Here is a 15,412-nt window from a genome sequence, read left to right as displayed (position 1 = left end):
GGCATGGCAAGCCGTTCCACAGGACTACATCCAGCATCTCTACGATCGTCTCCATGGGAGAATAGCAGCCTGCATTGCTGCGAAAGATGGATATACACTGTACTAGTGCCGACATTGTGCATGCTCTGTTGCCTGTGTCTATGTGCCTGTGCTTCTGTCAGTGTGATCATGTGATGTATCTGACCCCAGGAATGTGTCAATAAAGTTTCCCCTTCCTGGGACAATGAATTCACGGTGTTCTTATTTCAATTTCCAGGAGTGTATGTAGCGCTACACAGGCATGCTTTGCAGGCACAAATATTGACACCAAAACCTCTGAGTCAGTAAATAAATTTTAAAAAAGGTGGAAGAAGAGCGTTTTTCTTCGCCCCGAGTTTCAACCACTGCATTTTCATACATTATCCAACGAAGTAAATACAAATTCCGTATTGTTCATCTTTGAATGTAGCAGCATTTCTATGTACTATGAAAATCCGGCTGGCAAGACTGTTTGAGATGTTTGTCAATATGGCCAATTCTACGTTCTGAATTTTTTCCTACCTGTGAGAAGAGATGGTTTCTAATAGGAACTTTTATGAATTGTGAATCGCATGCAGTATTCTCTTCACCATAAGAATAATACGAATATAAACATTTTGCCGTGTATTCTTTCGTGTTTGCTGCTATCTCATTTAAATCCTGTCTGTCTAATAAACTACAAAACTAGTGTGAGACAACAGCAAACACGGAAGAATATACATATCATGTCATGTTTATATTCGTATTATTCTTATGCCTAATTGTGATACAGTCAGAAATTAATCACGGCAATTGACTAGATTTTTAAATCTAAGATGACTCTAATTTCTGTGCAGAATGTAGTGTACAAAAGAGGCGTCTGCAAAGATTTTCAAACGGCGAAACATTTTAGCTAAACTCTCGTTCAGAACATCTTGTATCATACGCAGTCTATTATTTGGTTCTTGTTGATCGTTATCAAAGAAAGCAGCAGTGTAAGTAACAACAAATAGCAGTCTCTTGCCATTGTTTTGCTAATGAGACAATTCCTCTCTCTCTCTCTTTTTTTTTTTTTAATGGTAAGCGGCGCTAGCGCGCTCAAAAGCAAGCCATGCCACGAGCGGCGACAGGTCGTGAACACACATTGACAAACAACGCATGACACAGTACAATAACGCATTTTCAGCTTAGAGTGACGTAAACACCTATAACAAAGAGAACAGCACTTATCAGATCAAAGAAAAATAAGCAATCGATTCAAACCAGACGAAGCACGTGAAAAAGGAAGGGTACCCGTATAAATACGGACGGAGTGCCTGACGCATAGCAATGGCTACCTGGTAAGGCTTAACTGCTAAGCTTACGACTCGAACCAAACTACTGTAGCTGTATCGTCATTCATTCGACCTAAATTGTGTCTCATATTACAATGGACCAACTTTGTTTTGATTTGGAGGTGCGGGCTAAAACTTTTCTCTCCCTTGAATTTCGAGTCTCAAATTTCAGGTGTGGCTTAGATTCGGGAAAATTTTTTTTCCTTGATTTTGAGTCTCATTTTTCAGGTGCGGCTTAGATTCGAGTGTGGCTTAGATTCGAGTAAATACGGTAACTCATTTTTGATTCTTTATTATGGCATAATGTCATACGTGCTAGAAGATGAAAACATACACTTGAAATGCAGCGAGTAGTTGAAATTAGCCAATAGTGTGGAACTAAGCACTTTGTTTCAAACACATTGACTGCCTCAGCATAAAAGATTAATAAAAACCAAATTTCTTTAGCAAACAGACAAAAATAACTTCATTGCTCTACAGGCGATTAATGCATGGCTGTCAGAAAAGTGGAAATAAAATCAAATCTGAAACTAATAACGTATATTAGCCTTCCGTAATTATGTGAATTTATTTTAATTTAACTCCCGGCCACAGAAATCCATGAGGCAATGAGGCATGAACAATACAAAGAAATCCTTGAAAAGAAACTTTTCCCCCAAATAAATGAGTGGTTTCCTAATAAAGATGTCATTTTTATGCATGATGGGGCACTGTGCTGCAAAGTCAAAAGTGTTTCCAAGTACTTGGAAGAAAGGCAACTGAAAGTGTTGCACTGGCCGGGGAACAGCCCTGATATGAACCCAATTGAAAATTTATGGGCTATTATGAAAGAGAGGATAAGGAAATTTACAATAACCACCAAACAAGATCTCATGGAGAAACTAGAGGAAATCTGGTACCATGACAATGATATTAAAAGGCATGTGAAAAATTAAAGTATTGAATGTACAATTATAATCTGCATGTGGATGTCAATGTGTAATAAATGCCAAGTTTTGGAAAAAAATGTTTTTAGTCTAATAATTTGAACATGTCTGTGGTTTGACAACTCCCACACAATGGATATATTTTAGACTCTGTAGCTACAAACAAGTGTGACATTACTGACAATGTCAGTACTGAGACAGGGATTAGGATTACAATGTCATCATACTGATGACAGTGACAGAATTTAATAAATCCATCATGAGAGCTAGACGAGTTTTTATGCTGCAAAGATCAGAAAGCAGTAGTTAGTATCCTACTTCGACAATGAATGGACATCATTTAGTTCCAATATAATGGACATATCGATGGTGTTGAACATCAATCTCGATGAAAAAAAAATTCAGTTTTACAGAAAAGTGAAAAAACATTATTATTATCCTGATTCTAACAAATGTAAAATTATCACCTTTATAATATATTTCATTAATAAACTATTCGATGAAAAACTATTTGAAAATAAATTTCAAGCCATGTATTAAATAAAAATTGACATAGATTATTGTTGTATGAACAAACTGGCATACGAGGTTCAACACCATTATGGGAAAAGTTTTAACTGATTTTAAATCACACTGGTGAAGTATGTGCCAAGTAAGTGGACTTAGGATCCACCACGTTTAAATATCAAAATTCTCAAAATTCTGAGGAAGCAGAGATGGTCACTATCTTTGTTTAAAAAAAAATAAAATTAAAAAAAGAAAGAAAAAACAGACACACCAACAAGCAAAAGTTAATATTAATTTGTGTGTCCATAAAAAGCTCAATGCATAAAGCATTCAACTTCCACTGTCATACCTTAGTGAAAGGTCTTGTTGAACAAACCAGAAAAATCTGGTCCTGAAATCACTACGCAGCTCAAAGGCTCACTCATCGACCATTCTGATGTGGCAATAGAAGCAGCAAAATGAAAACATGAGTTTGAAATTTCATGCTTAAAAAATCATTTACACAGGAGATTGTACAGACATACCATTACCTGACCATCACACAAACTCCTGTATGAAGGATACACAAAGCCATCCCAATTGTTGAGAAGAAACTCCAAATGTTGAAAGTCACCAGGTCCAGGCGGGTTTGGTTTCTTCAGAATTGGGCCCTTACTTAGCTTACATTTATCGAGAATCTCTTGCCTAGCACAAAGTCTTGAACAATAGGAAAATAGCATAAATGACTCTTTGTATATAATAAGGCTGAAAGAATGGACCCATGAAATTACAGACCTATCTATTTAACATTGGTCTGCTGAAGAATTCTTGAGCATATTCTAAGTTTGAAACACAGGAAGACAATTATTGAACTACATGACGTAAAATAATCATAACTTCTGAACGGTTTGCATTAAGACATTTAAACTGCATGGTTGGCCATGGGGCATCATGGTACAGCATGCCTGAGTGAATAGCGCTTGTGAAGGCCTTCTAGGCAAGCAACAACAGCCCAACTGCAGCTCAAAGGAAGTTTGCAACCGAATTCAAGCTGAAGACAATTGGTCCAAGTATGCTAAAAATCACGAATTTGATTCGCAAGTTTGAGAGAATGGGCAGTATTCATGTTGACAGTGTTGGCAATGTCGCTAGTCAGAAAGAGTGGAAATGCCTGAAAACATCGAGAAGACATGCACTGCGTTTCAAACCACCCCCAAAAAATCAACTGATCAGACGAGCTGCACAACAGGTGAAAATCAACTGGGTGACACTACGACAAACTGTTGAAGTCCTGCATCTCTTTCCATACAAAATTCAAACTCATCGGCCATCAAGCCTCAGGGCCACAGAACAACAGTTGTGTTTTGCCAATACTGTTGTCCAACGAATTGATGAACAGGTCTGTGACGTGAATATGGCTTGGTTGAGCGACGAAGCCCATTTTCATTTGGACGGGTTCATCAATAAGCAAAACTGGCACAGTTGGGGGACTGGGAATCCACATTTCGCGATCAAAAAGCCTCTACACCCTCAACAGGTGACTGCTTGGTGTGCAACGTGTAATCACGGAATAATCAGTGTGATATTACTTGAAGGCACAGTGACTACCGAATGGTTCGTGAAGGTTTTGGAAGATGATTTCATCCTCACTACACACAGTGACCCTGATTTCGACAAGAAGTGGTTCATGCAAGACAGAGCTCAACCCCATCAAAGTAGGAGAGTGTTTGATGTCCTGGAGGAGCACTTTGGGGACTGCATTCTGGCTCTGGGCTACCCAGAGACCACTGGCATGGGCCTCAATTGGCCACCATATTCTCTGGATCTGAACACATGCGACCCTGTAATAGCCCGAAAACCATTGCTGGGCTGAAAACAGCCATTGAGGAAGTCATAGGCAGCATCAATGTTCCAACACTTCAGCGGGTCATGCAGAATTTTGCTACTCATCTGTGCCACATCATCGCCAATGATGGCAGGCATATCGAACATGTCTCAATCTAAATCCAAATATCTGTAGTGATGTTTACATATTGAAAGAAGTGTGTCCACGCAATAGTTTGTAACTAATTTATGTTTTATTTTTTCCTTTCTTTTTTATCATATAGTTCAATAATTTTCACCCTGTCTAATAAGTTTCCTCGTAACAGAAAAGTTCCACACATAAATCAACACAGAATGGGAAAGCTCTGCTCTTGCCAAACTCCACTTGACCTTTTTTTGCATGATATCCTGCAAACCACGGATGAAGGGTAATAGTCAGATTCCGTATTCCTGGATTTCCAGAAAGTATTTGACACAGTGCCCCAATGAAGACTGTTAACCAAAGTCCAAGCATACGGAATAGATTACCAGATATGTGAGTGACTCAAACACTTCTTAAGTAGCTAAACACAGTGAGGGTTTAAAAGACAAGGGTATTGTCATGAGCATCCCAGAAAAGTGTGACAAGAATGCTATTGGTCTCTATGTACATAAATGATCTGATGGATAGGGTGAACAGCAATCTATGATGGTTTGCTAGTAACGCTGTAGTGTATGGGAAAGCATGGTCATTGAGTGACTGTACGAGGGTACAGGAGGTCTTACACAGAATTTCTAGTTGATGTGATGAATGGCACCTTACTTTAAATGGAGAAAAATATAAGTTACTGCAGATAAGCAGGAAAAATAATCCTGTAATATTCAAATACAGGATTATCAGTGTGCTGCTTGACAGAGTTGCAGGAATTAAATATCTCATCTGCAAAGCAATATGACATGGAATGAGCGCATAAGTGGTAGTAGGCGATTGCTCTACTTCGATTTATTGGGAGAATCCTCATAAAATATACCTCTTCTATAAAGGAGACAGCATATAGAACAATGTGTGACCCATTCTTGAATACTGCTCGAGTGTTTGGAGATCAAGTTGTATTAAATAAAGATACTGAAACAATTCAGAGATGCTTCATGAAGTCAAATGGGAATCCCTGGTTGGAAAGACAACACTCTTTCTGTAAAACCCTGTTTAGAAAACTGAGGGACAAGATAAGAGAAATTAGGGCTTTTATGGAGGTGTATAGACAGTAGTTTTCCCCATGTTCCATTTGTAACAGAAACAGGAAAGGGAATGACTAGCATTGGTATAATGTTCCGTTCGTCATGCACTGTATGGTGGCTTCCAAAGTATGTATATAACTGTAGATGTACACAATTGTAGGATTTACACTTGACTTTACTAACAATATATTTCTCTTTCAAATCACACACAAATCTGTGTCTTCCTTTTCACCTCAGTTCACTAGATGGAACATTCTTATTGAAGTTAGACCAGTCGACACGTCTAGTTCTTTCTGCTTTCACTAAGAACTTTTAAAGGTCTTAGTGAAGTACCTTAAATGGAAATTAATTGTTTTGTCTTTCAATATTTAGCACTGAAATAAGATTCAGAAATTTCTATCTATTACAGAGTGGTGTCTATGTACCACCAGTACTTCTTAAAATAACATTCACACAATCTCCATGTTTGGATTTATTTTTAAATCTCTTGCCAATGCTCAAAGAAATGGCAACTCAAGTTGTGGTAAATGATATGTTGCTTAAATGGAAAAATGTTCTCAAGCCGGCTTTGGCAGGAGGATTGTAATTTTGAATCAAGCACATACATTTTTGCTAAGAAATCATATAGGTTGATGATGAGGAAGAATGTGTGTTGGATAGGCCTAACACAAACAGATATAGTAAGTGTTCAATAGTATATATACACACACACACACACACACACACACACACACACACACACACACAAATTCTTCTCTTCAACAATTATCCATTCTGTTGTTTTTGGCATTTGTCTTTAACATAGAGTTTTATATTTACTAATCCCAATGTGAGCATAAGACCATCGATAATGGGAGAGTCTTTCAGGCAATTATTTTCGTTAGATATTACAAACATACATTTTGTTCAATTAATTTCATCAAAAAGTGTTCATATTTTTAAAATGATTGTGATTAGAGGAGATTCATTAACTTATAATAGCTCTGATGATACAAGAATAATAAGGAAACACCTGTCCAGAACAACCCTCATAAAATGCTTAGACTTTAATTTATACTTCATCTGTTATACACTCCATCTTGTAACTGATCCTTAAACAAATAAATTTAAAAAATGACATTACTTTGAGCATGTGTAAAATGTATCATATTGAGAAATGTTTCATGATGCATACCTGCTGAAATATTTTGTTGTGGATGTGTACTCTTTGCAGAATTTGTAAGGAATTGCTGGAGCCCTTCAGGAGAGATTTGATCACTAGTTATTTCTGCATCCAAGTCAAGATCGATGGGTTCAACCTTGGGGATTTTCTGAACAAATTCTTCCTCCTTTTGTTCCTTCCTATGTGATAATGTGCTTGAGCTAACAGATGCATCACTATGCAGCCGTTTGGTTGGTCGAGCTGGAGATGCACTTTCCTCACTCACAGCTGAAGCCAGATCAATATTGGCATCATTTCCAGAAGGATATCCTTGTGACACCTGTGTAGCAACAAGAGAGTGTTTAAGAACATACACCTGATTACAATAAATTCTTTTGCCATTATTTTTAAACATAAATGTCTATGTGGTGGAATGTAACACTAAAACTTGAATCAGAAGCAATATCCCCAAACAATTGTAATATAAAATATGAACAATAAGATGTACTTGTGAAAATAACAATGCTTTAGTTGTAGGATCTGCAAGTTTCCATTCAGTTGCTGACAAAATAGGTGTCTGATATATATTTCTGCATAGATTCAAAATAGTGATAGAAAATATTAATTATTGGTGTTCAATAACATGTGACAATGTCACTGAATTTAACATTTTTATTAGGCAATTGCTTGCTATCATTACAATACATTACAATTTTAAAAAATCTGTCACAAAATTGCTGGAAAAATCTGTCAGAAAATTGCTGGCTGACACTTAACTTCAAGAGAAATGCTAGAACTGTCACATATAAAAGTACATACACTATGCTAGCTTTTGGAGTTCATAGTTACTTCTTCACAAAGGGAAAAAAGTATACATTGAGGAAGGTTAAAAAGAAGGGCAAGTCAATCAGACACCAGGATGAGAGGGATTCAGCTGTTATTGGGATGAGGGTCTCATGTCTAAGTGACTTGCCCTTCCTTTTTAGCCTTCCTCAATGTATCCCTTTCTACTCTCAGAGGTAAGTACTACTAGTTCCAAAAAGCTATGATAGAGAATGTACTTTGATATGTTACTATTGGCAGTATTGCCATTTCCCCTGAAAGTAAATACTGGTCAGCAATTCTGTCTCACTCTTGTAGTTTTCTCAAAATAATTTTTCTTCTGATACAACAAATCGATCACAATTTATTTTGTTTAGACTTAGTGTACCACACAGTATAAACTTCATGCATATACATTCTGAATACACATTTTGCATCAAAACCATTTTGGAACAAAAACTTATAATATTTCATCACTGTGCACCCAGAAAATTGTAAAAACAAATGGAAAAAGCAATATTATTATATAAAACATTTTATCAAACTGTAAAGTCATAAGATGGTCTGAAAAATTACAAGCACTAGGAAATGAAGTCTTATATTTACAGGCAAATAGCCAAAAGTATATGAAGTCAGAATGGTTAAAAGTGAAGAGGAAGTATGAACAGAATGACTGTCTTCTAAGCTTAGCCTACAGATTGCACAACTTTTCAATATTTTACTAAACTAATTTCCTATATATTATTTTACATATCTGAGGGTGGATTTCTTCCTTAGTTTATATTAACATCAATAAAATGTTCTTCATAGTTTATATCACCCCTTCAAATAATTGTTTCCCAACATCTGCAATTTTCTGCCCACTATGAACAGTTTACATATACACTGAAGTGCCAAAGAAACTGGTACAGGCATACATGCTCAAATACAGAGATATGTAAACAGGCAGAATAGGGTGTTTTGGTCGGCAACGCCTATATAAGACAAGTGTCTGACGCAATTGTTAGATCGGTTACTGCTGCTACAATGGAAGGTTATCAAGAGTTTGAACATTATGTTGTAGTCTGTGCATGAGCGATGGAACACAGCATCTACAAGGTAACGATGAACTGTGGATTTTCCCGTACGAACATTTCATGAATGTACAGCGAATATCAGGAATCTGGTAAAACAGCAAATCTCAGACATTGCAGCAGCCAGAAAACGATCCTGCAAGAATGGGACCAACGACGTCTGAAAAGAATCATTCAACATGACAGAAGTGCAACCCTTCCACAAATTGCTGCACATTTCAATGCCGGGCCATCAGCAAGTGTCAGCGTGCAAACCATTCAACAAAACATCATCGATATGGGCTTTTGAAGCCAAAGGTCCACTTGTGTACCCAGATGACTGCACAAACAATGCTTTATGCCTCGCCTGGGCACATCAACACTGACACTGGAATGTTGATGACTCAAAATAAGCTGCCTGGTTAGACGAGTCTCGTTTCAAATTGTATTGAGCAGATGGATGTGTACGGGTATGGAGACGACCTCATGAATCCATGGACCGTGCATGTCAGCAGGGGACTGTTCAAGCTGGTGGGAGCTCTGTAATTGTGTGGGGCGTGTGCAGTTGGAGTGATATAGGACCCCTGATACATCTAGACATGGCCCTGACACGTGAACATACGTAAGCATCCTGTCTGATCACCTGCATCCATTCATGTCCATTGTGCATTCCAACAGACTTGGGCAATTCCAGCAGAACAATGTTACACCTCACACATCCAGATTTGCAACAGAGTGGCTCTAGGAACACTCTTCTGTGTTTAAACACTTCCGCTGGCCACCAAACTCCCCAGACATGAACATAATTCAGCATATCTGCGATGCCTTGCATGCTGTTCAGAAGAAATTCCAACCCCTCGTACTCTTACGGATTTATGGACAGCCTTGCCGAATTCATGGTGTCAGTTCCCTCCAGAACTACTTGAGACATTAGTCAAGTCCATGCCATGTCGTGTTGCAGCACCTCTGCATGCTCGGAGGGGCCCTACACGATATTAGGCAGGTGTACCAGTTTCTTTTGCTCTTCAGTGTATACAGGGTGTACATGAAGTCCAGAAACACTTTCAATTATTTATTGCACAACAACTAAACATTGTACAGATGTCATACATATTGCATTTTGAAGAGAAACTCTGAAAGTATTTTTTACAAACATTCGACCATGAGTAAACCAGCAGACGCCGGTACGGTAATCAAATTCTTGGCTTACCCGCCACAGGATGGCATCGTCGACTGTGGCAGTTACTTCCCATATTCTCTCCTGGAGTTCTGCTACATCATGTGGTAGGGGCAGTACATACACCAGATCTTTAATGTGTCCCCACAGAAAAAAGTCACATGGAGTGAGATCTGGTGACCGGGGAGGCCATTTCATGAAACAGCTGTCCCCTTTTGTAGCACAACTGATCCATCGATGTGGCAGCTCCGTGATCAGGTACCCACGCTTCTCATTGCCGGGCAAATGCAACCCATCGTAACGAGCTTGTGTGCCAGTAGTAAATGGCCTTCCTTGTTGGTGGCTTCTTACTGCACTTAGTTCTAAACATCCACTGAAAAACTGTAACAAACTTCTTTTTGTCAAACTCCAACACGAAGAAAGCTCTCTCCGCACCTGAACTCGCCATGTTTGCGACTAGTGCTATCGACAAATTACCAAACTATGCTGTGGTGGTATACATGAAAAAAAAACTTTCAGGATTTCTCTCCAAAACGACATATGTATGATATCTGTGCAATGTTTGGTTCTTGCGCAATAAATAATTGAAAATGTTCCCATACTTTATGTACACCCTGTATTTAGTAGGCATTTATTCCATGATTTAAAGTGTTTTGTATACTTGTTCCCAAATGTTCGTTATATGTCCTTGTTAAAGTACATTGGTGATGGTTCATTTAATGATGAAATAATAAAAAAAGTACTCCCATACTCAGAGACTGAGTGTATGAGAGCAGATGCAGGTATCCTGCACTACCATTGTAGGCAAGGGCCCAGTGGAGGTGGTTTGCTGTTACCTTTCTCCAGACTGTTTTGAAATGTCAAGTGTATATCTGTGACATTTTGAGGACTGTAATGAAGGAAACGGAAATGGTGAAACCCAATGCCAGCACAGCCTACTCCTCTCAAATAGCATCAAGTCGGCCGCCAAGTTTAAATTTTCCATCTGGTGGACAGATCACCACCATCAATGTAGCATGTCCTCATTTCATGAGACACTATAGAGAAAAGTCGAATTTATCCATGAGATTGGAGCAAAGACCAGTGATCGGGAACTTCATCCCAACACTTCTCCTTGTCTTACCGGCCAAATACTGGCAGCGAAAATTTGCCATCACTGGGATTTGAAACAGTTTTCTTCCAAATTGAGCACCATCGCACAGGCATGTGTTTAGTGCCCTCCATTATGGATGTGGGTGATGAAATAATAGTCACAGAAATTTTATACAGAACTAAAATGTTTCTTAATGTAACCGTCCTCTGTAAATTGTTAGCTTTCAAATACTGTTTAAACAAATGTTTATTTTTATGTTTTTATAGAGAAAATTGTGTCACTCGATAGTACCAATATAAAGAAGTTTTTTGTCAAGTTGTTTGGATCTGATAAACATTGAACCACTTGTATTTGTTACAAATTTGTACGTAATTTCACAAGACTAGTCATTTCTTTTATGCTTTCTTTTTGCTTTTAACCAGCCCAACTTAGTATGGGACATAGCTTCTGGCTATTTATGTGTGTAAGCATGTCAAATAATTTCCTAGAGCTTGTTATTTGTCAGAACATTTTCTGGCTTTACATTTTGATAATACATTTTCAATAATATTATTTCTATTTCATTTGTTACAGATCTTTTTGGATGCATAATGGCGGATTGTAATTGAACTCCAAGAAATGATCTGATGCGCAATTCATGTATGACACTTTTTCACAATGTATGTACAAAAATTTACACCATAGTCACCGTAAGCCAAACACTTTTTATGTATTTTGGTAAATTTAATTCTCTAATTGTTTATGTAGATGTGTTGATGATGATCAGTGACCAAAGCTAGTCGTAACACAAAAAATACTCATACAACTGTATGCTATGAATGTTACTGGGGACTGAGCACTTCTCCAGATTGGGCAAACCTGGAGAAGAAAATTGGTCACATCCTTTTTAAAGGAACCTTCCCAGCATTCACCTTAAGAAATTTAGGGAAGCTATGGAAAACAAAATTGTGAATGGCCAAATTTGAGTTCAATATCTAAGCCAGTGTGCCACCTCACTTAGTGTGAACAAAGAGGACTGCTGAAATAATACACAAGTCAAGTGAGCAAGGCATGACGAAATACCAATTTATTGTAAACTTTAACATTACAACAAATTTCAAGTAGTATAATGGTTTCAAATAAATCACAATTATTTGTTTTGAGAGATTCAGAGTCTCAACTATCCCACAAATGCCTGGTACCCATCATTAAGGGAAAAAATCTAGGAATATACTACAGCTTCCTACATATTCCTCCCATAGGGAGTATGAAGATAAAGTTTGACTAATTACAGCATGGACAGGTGCCCTCAAGCACTCATTCTTCTCACATTCTGTACATAAACACAACAGGAAGTAACCCTAATATATGGTAAAATGGGAACTAGCCTCTACCATACTTTGTCCAGTTGTTTGCAGAGTAAAGATGTAGCAGTAAAAATCCTCATAATAAAGCATAATACTTGAAATGATATTGCCGAAAACAGTGCGCAGTTGCTGCATACCTCTGCTAGAATTCTGGCCTCTTATCTTCTAATATAATGTAAACTGAATTTAGTGTTCAGGACCCTCAACCTCTCCTAAACATCAGTCGATTAGCTTGACAACTTGCAAACTTTTTCCTTCTTTCAAATGTGATGTCATCTAAGCTGACAGCAGTTCTTAAGTTTACTCAGATGATATTCTCTTTATATGTTGAACTTTGCACTCAATCTTCTTGAAACAGTTTATTAACACCAAAACAGAGGACTGATCATGCTATATCTGACTAGCTTTGACTGTAATAAACAGCAAATGCACGATAATTTTATCCCATTCCTTATTCTGCATTTCTGTAAAATTAGTGTAGATGGCACTAGTAATATAGTTTTCGGCTTTCTTCTGTCTTAAACTTGGTTTATTTTACCTATATAAACACAACTGAAACTTTCTGTGAGATTAAAACTGTGTACTACCAGACAGAGACTCGAACTCAGGACCTTTGCCTTTGCAGGCAAGTGTTCTACCAACTGAAGCATCCAAGCATGGCTCATGACCCATCCTCACAACTTACTTCCACAAGTACCTCATCTCTCACCGTCAAAACTTCACAGAAGTTCTCCTGCGAAAGTTGCAGTACTAAAATTCCTGGAAGAAGGATATGGTAGAGGAATGGCTTAGCCACAGCCTTGGGGTGTCTCCAAAACACTTTTGCTGTGGAGTGAAAATTTCATTCTGGATAAATGTAATTGCTAAGTAAAATTAAAAAATAAAATAAAATACAATCTACTGTTATAAATAGTTTAGAATGACTTCATCAGTGGTTTTTCCATACCACATGTCTCTGTGGCCTGGTCTAAGCTGTAGGAGCCTTCCCCTTCCCCCCACCCCCACCCCCACCCCGACTCCCCACTAGAGATGGGAAAAACTGTTCTTTTCAGAGATCGGATCAGAACTGTTCACTCCCTGAAATGAATTAGCTCTTTTTCATGACTCACCACTCATTTGCAATAGAAAATAAATAGAAGGCACATTGTCCTTTAAACTTGGTTTATTCCAGTACTATACCTGTATTTTGATCTTATTTGATCCTATTTTGAAGTAACACAGATAATGAGTAAGAATTTTGTATTGTTTATTGAAATTTCCACGATATGACAAAGTTTTTGATTACTGATTTATTTTGCACTATCGTGATTTTTTGGGTGATCGGAAAATGTTGTAACTTGAGATTTACATTAACAATATATTTGGGTATAATGTATTAAAATTTCATTAACCTCATACAAATACATCGCAAGCCATATATTTTTAAAGTGAACGTTTCCTTCCGAAGACGCCTAAAATCGCAAAATCCGTACCAGAATCAGAAAAAAATATATAAATTTGACTGTAAAACGAAAGTGCTGCATATAGCCTTACGCAGAATAAAACAAGGAAAATATTGGTGTATCACATTTTGCGATACGTTTATCGGTTCGCTAGTAATTAAAGCGTAAATTCGAGTGTCCATAATAAAAATCCTATAGTAAGAGGAGTCGTCAGGAACCTAATCTGATCAGTTTAAACAAATAAAAATAAAATAAAAACAAATGATGTATACATAACATAATAATGTAATATACATAGCAGTATTACTACGAAGAACAATATCCAGTAGAGACGAACTCCGATGCAGAAGCACTGAGTCGAGCAGGTCGAGCCGCGAGCTGTATTACTGCGTGAGCTAAGACCGCAGAGATCAGAGTGACACCTGTGTTGCTTTGCTCAACGCTCTGGCTAGAGTCGAGAACGGTGGGGTGAGCGTTGAGTGGGCGAGTTCCGAGGGTGGGGGGAGCGGTGAACAGCCACCACTCACCAGCTCCGAGACAAATCGTCCGTTCCCTTGCGAGCAGGTTGTTGCAAGTAGTTCCTATGTTATCCGCTAGGTGGCTCTCTGTCCTGTTGCTCGCATCAACTGCCCAGAGGGCAGGACGTGCGACTGAAACGATCGCCGACAGAGTGCGATGCGAAGTTAAGCTGCGCCAGATGCTGCACGCGGCAGACGACGCACAGAGACGGCATGGCATATGTGAAACACAAAATCCAATGGGGCACTGCACAATGCAGGCAGCCAAGGTAGAAGCAGGGCAGAGGCCAGCGCTGGCTGTGTTGTGTGGCGTGCACTGTGCTGTGACCAGCAGAGGCGCTGCTGATATGCTCTCTCTCTCTCTCTCTCTCTCTCTCTCTCTCTCTCTCTGCCGTGGGAAACGTTTGGAGCTACCGTTCTTTTTTTCTGAATCACTGATTGTTCACTCCTTTGAAAGATTCAACTCTATGAATCAGTTCAGGAGCGGATCCCCCATCTCTACTCCCCACACCAAGCAAAAACGAAGTAGTGTCCAAAATGGTGAAAGACGTTAACATGCTCCAGAGGCTTTATACAGTACTAGGTATTTCATCGACCATAGAAAACTAGCCAACCAACAATGTTTTACAAAGTTTTTCATCAGTTTTATAACTGAAAATTTTTTAAATAAACACAAATTTATTTGTTTATTTAAATAACAAATAAATTATTGTCAATAGTAATGATGATGATGATAATAATACACTAACACAAAGAATTCCAACTGTATTCACAACTCTGTGAGTTACACTTGTGCACAGTGTGCCTACAAGCTTCTATGCACTGTCTGTGGCCATGCCACTGCTCACAGCATATCTACACACGATACCTACCATGTTTTCTACTAACTATGAGTTCAGCTATGCACAAATTCATTGCGCTTGCATAAGGAATTTTGATAAGTATGTCATAAATGGGAAAACTGTAACATGAATTTTCATGTACAGATAAAAATTAGCAGCAGCAGCAGTAATTTGATACCTTGTCCACGTTGATG

The 15,412-nt window shown here is 38.2% G+C and overlaps 1 protein-coding gene across 9 annotated transcripts in view; it reads right to left on the bottom strand.

The window, feature by feature from the left end:
* LOC126187198 (broad-complex core protein-like) overlaps nt 1–15,412 on the bottom strand; it is a 439,455-nt gene that overhangs the window by 321,850 nt on the left and 102,193 nt on the right. For all 9 annotated transcript variants that reach the window (XR_007537704.1, XM_049928277.1, XM_049928280.1 and 6 more), the window contains exon 5: nt 6,960–7,266. Coding sequence is in view for 8 of the 9 variants with exons in the window: in XM_049928277.1 (XP_049784234.1) it covers nt 6,960–7,266 (307 nt within the window). In the remaining variant the exon portion in view is untranslated. The remainder of the gene's footprint in view (nt 1–6,959; nt 7,267–15,412) is intronic.

Source organism: Schistocerca cancellata, chromosome 1 (assembly GCF_023864275.1).
Source record: "Schistocerca cancellata isolate TAMUIC-IGC-003103 chromosome 1, iqSchCanc2.1, whole genome shotgun sequence".
In the NCBI taxonomy this organism is placed as follows: Eukaryota; Metazoa; Arthropoda; class Insecta; order Orthoptera; family Acrididae; genus Schistocerca; species Schistocerca cancellata.
The sequence above is the reverse complement of the archived record's forward strand: the minus strand, read 5'-3'. Positions and strand labels throughout refer to the sequence as shown.